This window comes from Marmota marmota, unplaced genomic scaffold, assembly GCF_001458135.2.
Source record: "Marmota marmota marmota unplaced genomic scaffold, marMar, whole genome shotgun sequence".
In the NCBI taxonomy this organism is placed as follows: Eukaryota; Metazoa; Chordata; class Mammalia; order Rodentia; family Sciuridae; genus Marmota; species Marmota marmota.
Window position 1 is genome coordinate 31,305,787 of NW_026000026.1, and position 13,710 is coordinate 31,319,496.

Consider the following 13,710-nt stretch of genomic DNA (forward strand, 5'->3'; position numbering starts at 1 on the left):
AAACTGGGTGTAGTGGCATGCTGCTGGAGTCCCAGTTACATTGGAGACTGAGGCAGGAAGATTGCTTGAGCCCAGAGTTTGAGGCAGGCCTAGGCAACATAGCAAGTTCAAACAAACAAAAAAATGTTTATTAAGTCTACCTCCTTTCTATCCTTACTACCTCTGTCTCAGGCTAGGCCTTTATTGTTGTTCTTAAACAATTGCTTTTGTAAAATATAATTTGTTCTTGAAAACTGGTCATCCTTTTCTTCTAAATGAAGTAAAAATCTTTTATATAAAATGTTTTATATAAAATCTTTTATGTAAAATAAGTAGTTGTAATCTTTTATATGACTTTGAAAACCTTCCAAGATCTGGCTAAATTTCATCTCTCCTGTCTTACATTCACTATGACCCAACTAAACCGAGCTTCTTCCAGTATTCTCTAAGTACTCTTGTACATGTTGTCCATTCAATATAGCATTCTCTTTATCTCACATATCCAAATTCTTGTGGGCCTCTTTTCGCTTTGTAAAAGCTTTCTTAAAAATCGTTTTCAAAACTCACATGGCATTTTATCTATAAATCTTTATGGTCCTTATAACAATTATAACTATTTATGGGCATCTAATTTTGCCTCTTAGATTGTCAGCACGCAAGTATTTTATATTTATTTAGTATCAAATGGCAACAGAGCTGGTATAGGGTATTTTATTTTTTTAAATTTATTTTTATATTTTATATATATATATGACAACAGAATGCATTACAATTCTTATTACACATATAGAGCACAATTTTTCATATCTCTGGTTGTATACAAAGTATATTCACACCAATTCATGTCTTCATACATGTACTTTGGATAATAATGATCATCACATTCCACCATCATTTATAACCCCGTGCCCCCTCCCTTCCCTTCAACCGCTCTGCTCTATCTAGAATTCGTCTATTCCTCCCATGTTCCCTCTCCCTATCCTACTATGAATCTGCCTCCTTATATCAAAGAAAACATTCGGCTTTTGGTTTTTTGGGATTAGGTAACTTCACTTAGCATTATCTTCTCTAATTCCATCCATTTACCTGCAAATGCCATGATTTTATTCTCTTTTATTGCTGAGTAATATTCCATTGTGTATATATGCTACATTTTTTTTTTATCCATTCATCCCTATTGAAGGGCATCTAGGTTGGTTCCACAATTTAGCTATTGTAACTTGTGATGCTATAAACATTGATGTGGCTGTATCCTTGTAGTATGCTGTTTTTAAGTCCTTTGGGTATAGACCAAGGAGAGAGATAGCTTGGTCAAATGGTGGTTCCATTCCCAATTTTCCAAGAAATCTCCATATTGCTTTCCATATTGGCTGCACAATTTGCAGTCCCACCAGCAGTGTATGAGTGTACCTTTTCCCCTACATCCTTGCCAAGACTTATTGTTTGTCTTCATAGTAGCTGCGGTATTGGGTATTTTAAAAATCATTACTTTTTCTATCTTGATTAATCAATGAATATGGAGAAGTAGAAAAAAAATTTTATAGAAATCAAGGTATAATGGCTTTGGGGGGACTATTATAAGGACTTAATAATGTTAAGTTTATTTGGGACAATAGGTAGCAGACAAGGATGCTGAACATTTCCAGTTCAGGGACAGCAAAATGCCAAGTAAAACAGTCTACTATAAAATAAGTAGTTGTAATTAAATATCAGACTTTCCAAGGGTTATTTGAGTCTTGTTCTTATTCTGTCTTGTTCTGAACTGTTTATATTGATAAACTTGAGATTCTCTCTATATAAAGTTCTGCTTAAAGAGGATACTTTATTTTTTAACTTTGAGTAAATGTTTGTTCTGTTTAGGTGTTAACTAAGGACCTTGAAAGGCATGCAGCTGAATTACAAGCCCAAGAAGGATTGTCTAGTGATGGGGAAACAATGGTAAATGTGCCACATATTTATGCAAGGTGAGCAACTTACTGGTGTTATTTAGAATATGGCCTAATGACTGTTTAAGGATGAGAACCTTATTTTATACGAACAAGGAAATAGTAAAAATGGTGTGAGTTCTTGCTAATTTCATAGATCATCATACCCACAGTGAACCTATTGAAAATTATTCAGAATGATCATGACAGAAATCAACATTTTCTGCCCAAATAGGTTGACTTTCCAACCTGTAAATATTGATTTTAGATATGTACTTAATCAAGACTCTGATGTACAAATTTAATAATCCACATAATATGCTAAGTGGTATGTATGTGTATTGTTAAATTGTCATGTTTCTACTAGACACAGGGAATAAATGAATTCTTGAATTCATCTTTATTGAATTCTACATTTTAAATTCATTGAGATATATAGGAATAAATAAGGAAATCATCAAGATTTTATTTTTATTTTCCAAATTTATTGAAGGTATGCTAAGAAGCAGGTGTTTAAAAATAAGTTAGAAATCCAAAGATTGTTGAATATATAGGTTTTCCTATATGCATTATATTTTTGCTTTTGTCTTTAATTTTTTTTTCCCTATAGACAACAGCCTATTGGAATAAGAAAAGTGAAGACATTGTTTTGGGGGGAGGAGGAATTGAACTCAGGGACACTTGACTACTGAGGCCACATCCCTAGCCCTATTTTATATTTTATTTAAAGATGGGGTCTGAATGAGTTGCTTAGTGCCTCGTTTTTGCTAAGGCTGCCTTTGAACTTGTGATCCTCCTGCCTCAGCCTCCTAAGCTGCTGGGATTAGAGGTGTGTGCCACTTCGCCTGGCAACATTTTTATTTTTAAAAATAATTTAATTCTTGGGAGATTTCTGATATATAAATGGTGATATTGTTTGGGAATTCCATAGTTGTTACTAAAAAGAACTTGTGAAAATACAGACATCAATTTTCTGTTCATTATATATATGTTCCTGTTTTATATTTAGGATATACAACTTTGAGCCCTTGACACATCTCAAGAATGTCCGAGCAAATTACTATGGAAAATACATTTCTCTAAGAGGGACAGTGGTTCGTGTCAGTAATGTAAAGCCTCTTTGCACCAAGATGGCTTTTCTGTGTGCTGCATGTGGAGAGGTTCAAAGTTTCCCTCTTCCAGATGGAAAATACAATCTTCCAACAAAGGTGATATATTTTTATAATTGTTTCTTTATCTTGGTAATAAAGGCAAATCAGTTTACAGATACTATTTCCCAGTGTTTGTGAACACAGAGATTTTTATTTAATTATTAAATACTTCAGGATACAAGAAATACAGAAATAGATATTTTTCTACCCACTACCCAGAGTTTATATTTTCAGTTCCAGGTGTGTGTGTGTGTGTGTGTGTGTATGTGTGTACACATTTTTACTTATTTATTTTTGTGGTGCTAGGGACTAATTAAACCCAGGGTGTTGTGCATGTGAGGCAAGCACTCTACCAACTGAGCTATATCCCCAGCCCTAGAAATCTTTAAATGACATCAGATTAAATTTCAGAAAGATGGCTATTCCCTAAAACTTACAAGCTTAGGATAATAATCATGTTATTTCTGTGGGTCAGGAGTTTGGAAGAACTATTCTCCTGTGTAGTTGAGGCTCCAGGTCTCTGGAGATATAATCAGGTAGATTGTGGCTGGAGTTGGGAACAATAAGATGTTGTGTTGGCCAGGCATCTCTGTTTTCTCTGTGTGGCCTCTGCATGAGCTGTTTGTTTTTCACACAGAGTTTGGCAGATCAGAGTGCTTGGTCGGCTCATATGGTGCTGACAGCTGTAAGGTGAGAAAGTCCAGTTGATAGACAGAAATTCTAGCCTTCAGAGTCATGCAGCATCACTTTTGTCAACATTCTGTTGATTACAGAGTGAGTCACCAACTTGCCCAAATTCTAGGAGAAGGAATTAAGACTCCATATGTGTTTTGTGTTTTCTCCACTACTAACCTTGCCACCCCCAATACTGGGAATTGAACCCAGGGCTTTCGGCATACTAGGCAAATGCTCTGTCGCTGAGCTACATCTTCAGCCCTTTTTTTTGTTTTGTTTTATTTTGAGATGAAACTCATTACGTTACCCGTGCTGGCCTTGAACTTGCAATCCTCTGCCTCGGCCTCCCAAGTAGCTATAGATTCTATCTCTTTTTTTTTTTTTTTTTTTTTTTTAGAGAGGGAGAGGGAGGGAGGGAGACAGAGAGAGAGAGACAGAGAATTTCAATATTTATTTTTCAGTTTTTGGCGTACACAACATCTTTGTTTGTATGTGGTGCTGAGGATCGAACCCGGGTCGCACGCATGCCAGGCGAGCGCGCTACCGCTTGAGCCACATCCCCAGCCCTAGATTCTATCTCTTGATGGGAGAATAGTAAGGTTCTGGAAAGATTTGAGGGAATACATTATTTTTTTTTGACATTAATTTTAAAGTAATTTTATTCTATTATTGACACATAACTTAACCAATTAGATGCAATTGTGAAGTTTAAAACAAAAGTACAGTCACACTGTTTACCTCTCCCCAATATCCTCATTCCTCTGTCCAAGAGGCAAATACTTCGGAATTTTTCAATTATTTAATCTGGAATTATATACATATATCCACAGTCCCAGCAAGTATCAGCAGAAACATAGTGGTCCTATAGTTCTAAAACTTCCCATAGCTCCTAAAATTATAGAGATAAACCATGTTGACTCAATAATGATTTAACTAAAATATGTGTGTTAATAATGGGCATTTGAAAGAAGAAAAACATCCATGCATGTGTGTGTATTCTGTGTTTATTTCAACCTAGTTGTAGGAAGTACTTTACTATGTGCTGCTATAGTTTTATCTTGTCCATGAGGGAATATATTATTGTAATCATATTTGTAAATCTGCCACTGAGTCTGAATTTACAATTGTATCTTGTGGTCCAAATGCCAAGCAAGTGACTTATGAAAACTTGAACAGAACTTGTTTTTATTTTGAGGACTGTGTGGTACAGTGAAAAATACTATGTGAGCAGCACAAAAGGAAGATAGACAAAGAGTTGGGGATTAAAGACCTAGGGAAGGCTTTTGGGGCTGGACATACAGACTGAAGGAGGAGGAGTGTTCAAGGAGCCCATGGAATTAGGAGACTACATGGGCACAGAGGTAAGAATGAGTGCCTGGTCTAAGGCAGAGAGGAAGGTGCCTGCCTGCCTATAGCTGAAAGAATAGGAGCAGGGGGAGAGAGAGACCAGCTGGACAAATGCCTTGAAAGCTTATGACATTAAACTGTTTCTGTAGGAAATGGAACATTACAGCTCTTAGTCAGTTTACTTTAATGAAGTATATCTTGAAATTTCCTGAGATATGGTTGTAGTTTATCAACATCTGAATGTGAATTACTTGTTGCAGTGTCCTGTGCCTGCATGTCGAGGGAAGTCTTTTGCTGCTCTCCGTAGTTCTCCTCTTACAGTAACAATGGACTGGCAGTCAATCAAGTAAGCAATCAAGACTTAAAAAGGGGCAGGTTTTAGGATCTTTGATACTGCTGAGTAAATCTATAATTTTATTGTATTGTACTGTAATTTTTATCTGTAAAAATGATAAGTGTATAATAAATCTATTCAGTGACAAGTTTGTATGTTGAAATAGTAACTGTCTTTGAAATTTATTCTCTACTGGATGCCAGAAAGGATGTAAACATTATGAATTATTGCTACTGATAAATAGTTCATTTTATATTTCAATTATATGATTCATTGAACAAAGATATATGATTCATTGCATAATAAGTTGTGATAGAAATAGTATTGAAGTTTTCAGAAAATCTCTTAGAGGTGGTCCTGTTTGATTTCATTTTCTCATTGCCCACTAGGAATTTTATATTATGTTCCTATAGGCTCCCCCCACTATCCACACAAATCTATTAGTTGTTTCTGTTTATATTTTTCATCCAATAATTGTCCCATTTTTTTCCCTAGCCACAGGCCCATAACTCATCCCTAAATATAAAATAATGGATAGTTTTGAAGCCTAGAATGTTCTTTAGGAAACCTGGCTGAAATAGGAGATGGTCCTAAAAAATAGAACCTAGGAAAAAGATGAGGTGGCTTGCTACTAAGCCCTGTCCTAGCTTCTCCCCATTATTCCCTGTAAAAACCAAGACCCTAATGTATAGCATATATGTATGTATTATTTATTCAGAGATCTTTATAAATAACTGATTTTATAAAAGAGGAAGTGTTTAAGACTCTTGCATAGGATTGTGTCCTGCCTCCACCAAAGGAGGCAGAGGCATTTTATTCCTTCTGTTTACATATGTTTTACAATTTTTCCAAAGGAGATATATGTAAATATATGCTATTTTAATAAGAAATAGCTATAAACATTTATTTATGGCAAAGTGATCTGAATATGTGTTATTCTGAGACTTCTTATTTTACTTTGCTAGTTCTCCCCCCACAGACACACATTTTCTATTGGTGCAAGAAAGTTGTACATAATGAAGCATTTGTTACATATAACAATATAATTTGGCCAATGCTACTCCCCAGCACTTACTCTACTAGTTTTGAATGTACAATTAGGGTGAACGAAGCTAACCATGGAGCCAGGTTTGAAGTTATGAAGATTAGATGGATGGTGTCTGGCCATTCTCTGAAGAAAATTGGGAGAATGTATTCCAAAGTTAATATTTTAATGTTGTTATTATACTTACATTAACTATTTAAATAAAAATGTTATACATATAAATTTTCTTTTTAAATCCAATTATTATAAAGGGGGCAGTTCTATACAACTTTGAATAATATTCTTGGTCTCTCTCTTCCTTGGCTTTATTGCATCCACTTTTGGTGAGTAGATAACATTAGAGATGCTATACTAACTTTTATGACTTCTACTTCTAGACATTCTGATGTTACATTAAATCGTCAAAGTTTATTTTCTGTTTTCTAATTATAATAGTCTCCCAAGAAGAGATTGCATGGCAAACGTGGAAATCAGAGCCAAAAGGGTAGGCCCCATCTCTAGGCTCAGTCTCTGAATTCTTGAATCCTTGGGGGATATACCATATCCAAACCATACATTCTTTCTTAAATATATTATTGAATGCATGGAGTTCACCTTTTATTTTTTAATAAAATGAAAATTTTAAAAATGTACCTTCCTGAGTTCTACTTGAGTCTGGATCTCATGTTCTTTAGACCTGCAGTCCTACTTCATCCTGGGATTTTCTTCATTGAACAATTGAAATTAGGCCTCCCAACTTGGACTGTCTTCTACTTTTAATAATTCTAAATATTATTTTTCTGGAGAAATTATTAAGTAAATTTTTAGAAAGTGTGCATAGCTGGTAAAAAGTTCTGGGTCCTTGCATGTCTGGAAATATCTCTGGATCCTAGCTTGTGTAAGAGTTTGCCTGACTACCAAAGTAGTCTGTTTTGTCATCATTTCCCCTGCTGTCGATGAGAGGTTTGATTCTTATTCCTTTGAGGGGATTGGACTTTCCTTCCTTTGTAATCTCTTTAAAGGTTCTGCAACAGTTTATCTAGTTCTGAAATAGGTTTATCTAGTCATGTCTTCATCCTCCTAAGCCGAAGGGTCCTTTTGTCCTGCAGTCATCTTCAACCATATAGTGTCTTTTTTCTTCTCTTTTTGGGTTTCCTATGGGATGCATCCCTTTGATTGTTCATTTGTCTTAACTTTTGGTTCATGCTTCCATTTTCTTTATGCTGTTCTCTAAATTTCTTTGGCTTTTTCTTGTTTTCTATAGTTTAACTTTTATATACATATTTTTAATTTTCCTAATTTTACTTTTTTCATAATTCCTTTTTATAGCAGCTTATTTTTGTTTTACAACAGCAACATTTTCTCAAAACTCTTAGCTGTTTTTTGTTTTTAATATTCTTCTCCTTGAATTACTGCCATTTTATTCTTAAATATATGATGAAAAAAAGAAGAATTATTTTGAGTAGGATAAGTTTCCTTTGCTATTTTGTAGGCATAAGTCTTTTCTCATGAGGCCTCATTCCTGAATAAGAAAGTAGGAATTTTGACTTATGTGTTTTTGAATTGGCTTCAGCTTCTCAAATGCCAAATGAGAAGGCTTTATTCTGGAGCTTTGATTGCTTCACTGGACACTAACTTTCCATATATAGGGAAGAGATCCATTTCTGTAGAACTATGCTCTAGTTTTTGCCAGATGCTTAAGTCCTCATTCTTTCCCTACGTGGCTGTCTACTCGCCTTCCAAAAAAATTCTGAATAGCTATTATCTTTTAATTGATAATCCTGTTTCTTCCTGTTCTCCATTCCTGCCATCTTCAATTTGGGACCTCTTCTAGGGTTCTGCTGAGAACATTGAGTGCCACTTCTCTTGTATCCTTATAATTTTTGTCTGCATGCATTCTGGATTTTATTTGTTTTATCCTTTAGTACTTTCCTACTTGCTGTTTTCAAAAATTTTACTAACATTCTATTTACTGCATGCCCCAAAACAACTTTTTGCTTTTTCAGTATCTTTTTATTTTGATTGCTCCTCAGAGGAAGGCTAGGCAAATGCGCATGTTCATTATGCCATCCTGAATTAGAAACTCTTAAAACAATTTTAGATATGTTGTTGATCTTATTTAAACTAATTTGCCCTTTAGCTAAGTACTGTGTGAGTCTGGAATAGTTAATATGCTAAAGAACCCAATGTAAGTATGTATTCTAACTGAAAACTTTTCACCTTTTTAGAATTCAGGAGCTTATGTCCGATGCTCAGAGAGAAGCAGGTCGAATTCCACGAACAATAGAATGTGAACTTGTGCATGACCTGGTGGATAGCTGTGTACCGGGAGACACAGTGACTGTTACTGGAATTGTCAAAGTCTCAAATGCTGAAGAAGGTATGGGGTGGCTCTTTCTTTTCTTTAATATTCTCTCAAAAATGATTTGTCAGTATTCATCTTTTCTCTTCATACTTCTAAATCTCAAACAATTTAGTAAATTCCTTGTTGCTTACATAAATGAAACTTCCTTTAAAATAAATTTAGCCACACGACCAGTACACTAGCTTCATACTAGAGGTTCGAAACAGAAATTAACTAGTGAGTTCAAATTAAAGACAATTTACCTTTTTCTTGCCCAGCTCAGAGACGGCTCCTCCCAGCTCCTGCCTCTAGCCCCTGATGCGGTAGCGAGGTTTACACAAGAGGCCAGCAAGAGAGAGAGAAGCAAGCCAGGGAGTGAGCTTTTATTGGGGAACAAAAAATTCAGGGGAAAATTCCATCCAATGAAGGTCGAAGGGGGCAGCATTCCAAGGTCAGGGTCAGTGATTGGTTTTCAGGTCAGTGGTCAGTCACACCCCCACAAGCCATCGCCCCTTGGGAAGGGTGGGGAAGGCTCTGACACAGCTTGTCTAAGCGCCTCACACCCAGCCAGGGAGGTAGCTCAAATCACGTGCTAGAACGGTTTCCCACAATAAATGTTTACTTATAGCTCTCTGTGACTTTAATATTTTAATTAAGTCATTGTAGGGCAAATGAATGCCAATTGTTATATTTAATATTTTGAATTTACAGGTTCTCGAAACAAGAATGATAAATGTATGTTCCTTTTGTACATTGAAGCAAATTCTGTTAGCAATAGCAAAGGACAGAAAACAAAGACTTCTGAGGATGGCTGTAAGCATGGAACATTGATGGAGTTCTCACTTAAGGATCTTTATGCTATCCAAGAGATTCAAGCTGAAGAGAACCTGTTTAAACTTATTGTCAAGTATGTATGAGGGTATCTGAAATTTTTTTTACATATATGCAAGTTACGGGAATTCTTTGGTTACACATTAAAAACAGCTAGTCAAAATGGTGAGCAAACTAGAGTCCATAGACAAAATCCCAGTGCATTACTCATTTGGGCATAGCCCATTAACTAAGAATGGTTTTTATATTTTCTAATGGTTGAAAAGAAAGGAATATTTTATGACACGAGATTATGTGACATTCAGATTTCAGTGTACATAAATCAAGTTTTACTGGAACACAGCCACACTCAGTCATTTACATCGTGTCTTTGGCTGCTTTTGTGCTACAATCGTGCTACAGGCAGAGTTGAGTACATGTGACAACTCAGCTCGTTTAAGAAAATATATATTTAGCTTATAAGGTTGCCACTGACTTTTTACAGAAAAAGAATTTCTGATCTCAAGTTTAAGTAATAAGGAATATTTACTATCTTAAGAAGTCTACAACAAAAGGTTGTTCTGAAGGTTTAAATCAGATTTTGTAACATGCTTAACAGCGCATGCTCTTTTTTTTTGGTAGTCCCCTATACACACATCAATTGGGATCAAACCCAGGGTCTCTTGCATACTAGGCAAGGGCCCTACCACTGAGGTACATTCTTAGCCTTATTTTTGATACTTCTAAGACAATTTTTTGAGGAAATAGGGGCAAAACAAGAGACTGAATAATAGATGTACCTAAGAGAGGTAAAGAACTGAGAAAATTTCAAAATGGATTTTATCAGAAAAATTGTACTTGTCTTGCTTTCCTTTTCACCTATACTTTGGGCTCTAGGAGAATTTGATGCTTTTTCTTTCTGCACTTAGGGGTTATTTATTCTTAAATCCTCAGAGACTTCCATCTAAATAATGGTCCAGACCTACCATGAGAGAGAGGATGCTCTAACCTAGGGTTGGGAGTGAGCAGGCACGCAAGGAGAATCCAAACACCTGTTTGATTCTTCTTATTGGTCATAAATGAAAACTGAATATTTTCAATGGTCCTTCTGTCATGCTCGTAGAAGATAAGTTGTGTGAAAACTTGGGTTTTCTTCCCAGAGTTTGTTTTTATCTCCCATGTTTGTGATTTCAGCATCAAAACTAGAATTTTTCATGGTCCTACATTTATTAATCTAGCAGATTGACAAACTAGGCCAGTTGCCTATTTTTGTAAATAAAGTTTTAGTGGAACTTAGGCCCACCCAGTTCATTCACATATTGTCAGTTGTTGCTTTCACTCTACACATTGAGTAGTTATGACTGAGACAGGGTAGCCTACAAAGTTGAAAATATTTACTTGCTAACCCTTTAAGAAAAAATTTATTGACCCATACTAGATAATAAATGGAGGACCATGAAAGGAGTAGGGAGAAGACAGTGAAAAGCTGTATTTAGATTCCTTTGGAAGGAATGATTTGGTTAAACATCATTTATTTGGGAGGTGGTCCTGGAAATACTGATATAGGAAGACAGAAGTAATACAGAGAAAGATATGGTGCTTTAATGAACACATTACCACTGGCATCCAGGACATAATCCTCCTGAGGCTTCTGGAACACTATATAAAAGTAGCCTCGATTTTTTTCCCCCCCCTAAGGCCCTAGTTTGAGGATCCTCCTAGGATATGAAACACACCAGCACTTCTGGCCTGCCTATCCTGCGTGATGATGCTTTTGTGGCCATAGAAAGCCCTTTCGAATACAGGTATAGGTGCTTGGTAGGACACCAGCAGTAATCAGGCAAAGACATGCACAATAGTGAGTACCAATAGGATTATGACCAGGGCACCAACTTCTTCTGTGCTTACACATATTAAAGGGGATAAAGAGTTTCATTTTACTCCTGATTGTATTCTTCTATCACCCTGTCCATTTTTGTTTGTTCCTTGTTTATAAAATGGGCAAATGTAAATACACTTCTTTATATTCAGATTCTTATTTAATCTGACCCTTTCAGAATTGAACTAAAAATGAAATTTTATCCCATCTTAACATATTTTGTACTGAGCTCACTCCTTCGTCTCCTTCTTTCATTGACTTGGGTATATAGGTCTAAAGATGCCTCTTCATATAAAGTACATGTGATGATGGGTCTAAAGTGGAAGATCTTAAGTATGGAACATTTTAAAGTCTAGTTCTGTCAGAAAATCAATAGCATATTTGGTTACTTTACAGTGTTTTCCAAATATCAAGTCTCTCTTCCACAAGCATACTTTTTAAGGTATTCTTCCTTTTAAATATTAAGAACTGTTAGAAATTTACTTTTGAGGAGATGTAAATTTTTTATACTTGCCTTTTTTGGTTCTAAATAAAACAAGTTAATCAAATAACTAAAATATATCAACTGGATTAAGAATTGTAAGTAGAATTTATAAGTTGTATTCTGTTTTCCAGCTCACTTTGCCCTGTGATTTTTGGTCATGAAGTAAGTATTTTACTTCGTCTTCACTTAAAAAACATATAAAGTCAACAAAATAATACTTTATAAAAAAAAGCTACTCTGTTAAAAAATAGCTACTCATTTTAACATGAATCTTTATTCTCCATGAATTAATGATATGGGAGGCAGACTATAGCCCCTTGTAAGAAAAAGCTGCTTATCAAGTACATTTATTTCATAGGAAAGAGTTTTTTATTTTAAAACAGTGACTAAGTTAAAGTAGGGACCATAAATATTTCTCACTTTTATGGAATGGATTTATGTCTTGCAAATTAGGCCTTTACTTAGCAGTTTGTAAGATACATTTCTTGTTTTAATGCATTCAAGCTTTTACTTTTTAAGCATTTGTTATAGTTCATTTCTAGATTTTTATTATAAAAAAAGTTAAATTTCAATTATGCTTTTAAAAAATCCTCAAACATCAGTGTTGAAGAATACTCCTTTTGCTAGTCATCTTTGTGGTTGTTTTTCCCCCCCCCTGGTATTTATTTATTTATTTATCTCTTTTACACCTTAGCTCGTTAAAGCAGCGTTGGCATTAGCACTCTTTGGAGGTACCCAGAAATATGCAGATGACAAAAACAGAATACCAATTCGAGGAGACCCACACGTCCTTGTTGTTGGAGATCCAGGCTTGGGAAAGAGTCAGATGCTACAGGTAAAAAAAATCAGTCCTTTTAGTGTTCGACCTTTTGCTTATAAAAATGTATGAGTTATTGACAAGTGAATTTTCTCAAAGCATAGAATGTTTGTGTTTTAGAGGATCTGCTTTGTTTGGTGGCAGAAGTAAGCTGGAGTTTGAATAACATATAACTTGTATCTGACCCTATTTTCAAATTGAATCAGTCTCCTGACATACAGGCTGCACAAGCATTCTGGTCTGATACTTCAACTATAAAGAAATGAAATGTTAACTGTTCTTTATTATTGTGATATGACCTCTTATATAAACAGGCTAGTTAAGGAGGTAAAACAGAGTCTCCCATTCTGTCTCCATACAAGCACATAAACATTGTATTGGGCTTTAAGAACAATCTGATAGAGGCAAGGGATCTGTCTTTATACTTCTCCATGTTTCTCCCGAATATAAAGCAAAGCAACTTCTTTTTTTTTTTAATATTTATTTTTCAGTTTTAGGTGGACATAATATCTTTATTTTATTTTTACATGGTGCCGAGAATCAAACCCAGTGCCTCATGCATGCCAGGCGAGTGCGTTACCACTTGAGCCACATCCCCAGCCCAAAGCAACTTCTTTGATCAGTTAATTGTTGGTCACCAAGAAGTTTTTGTCCAGTGTTTTTTCCCTCCTGGGTTTGTGATGGTTCCAATAGATGCTGTTTGTTGGAGTGCTTGTGGTTTCCTCAGAGTGGTGCCTGGTAAGCCAGCCATACATATTGGTTTAATTCAGAATGCCCTTGACTCTTTTCTTCCCTGCCTAGTGGGGAAAATGTGGCCAGGCCAAGGGCTCCCTGTGAGTTGTAGTCCTATAGTTCCTGAATCTTTGGGAACCCTGACTTTCCCTAAGAATCACCTTTGGAGCTCTTTGAAAATACTGTGGCCAGCCCAAGCCAATTGAATT

The 13,710-nt window shown here is 35.6% G+C and overlaps 1 protein-coding gene across 6 annotated transcripts in view; it reads left to right on the forward strand.

The window, feature by feature from the left end:
- The window catches only part of Mcm8 (minichromosome maintenance 8 homologous recombination repair factor), a 35,269-nt gene that overhangs the window by 4,911 nt on the left and 16,648 nt on the right, over positions 1–13,710 (forward strand). For all 6 annotated transcript variants that reach the window (XM_048811286.1, XM_015482728.2, XM_048811287.1 and 3 more), the window contains 7 exons: positions 1,840–1,943; positions 2,914–3,112; positions 5,338–5,423; positions 8,664–8,815; positions 9,491–9,686; positions 12,084–12,114; positions 12,647–12,787. In XM_048811286.1, the coding sequence (XP_048667243.1) occupies positions 1,840–1,943; positions 2,914–3,112; positions 5,338–5,423; positions 8,664–8,815; positions 9,491–9,686; positions 12,084–12,114; positions 12,647–12,787 (909 nt within the window). The remainder of the gene's footprint in view (positions 1–1,839; positions 1,944–2,913; positions 3,113–5,337; positions 5,424–8,663; positions 8,816–9,490; positions 9,687–12,083; positions 12,115–12,646; positions 12,788–13,710) is intronic.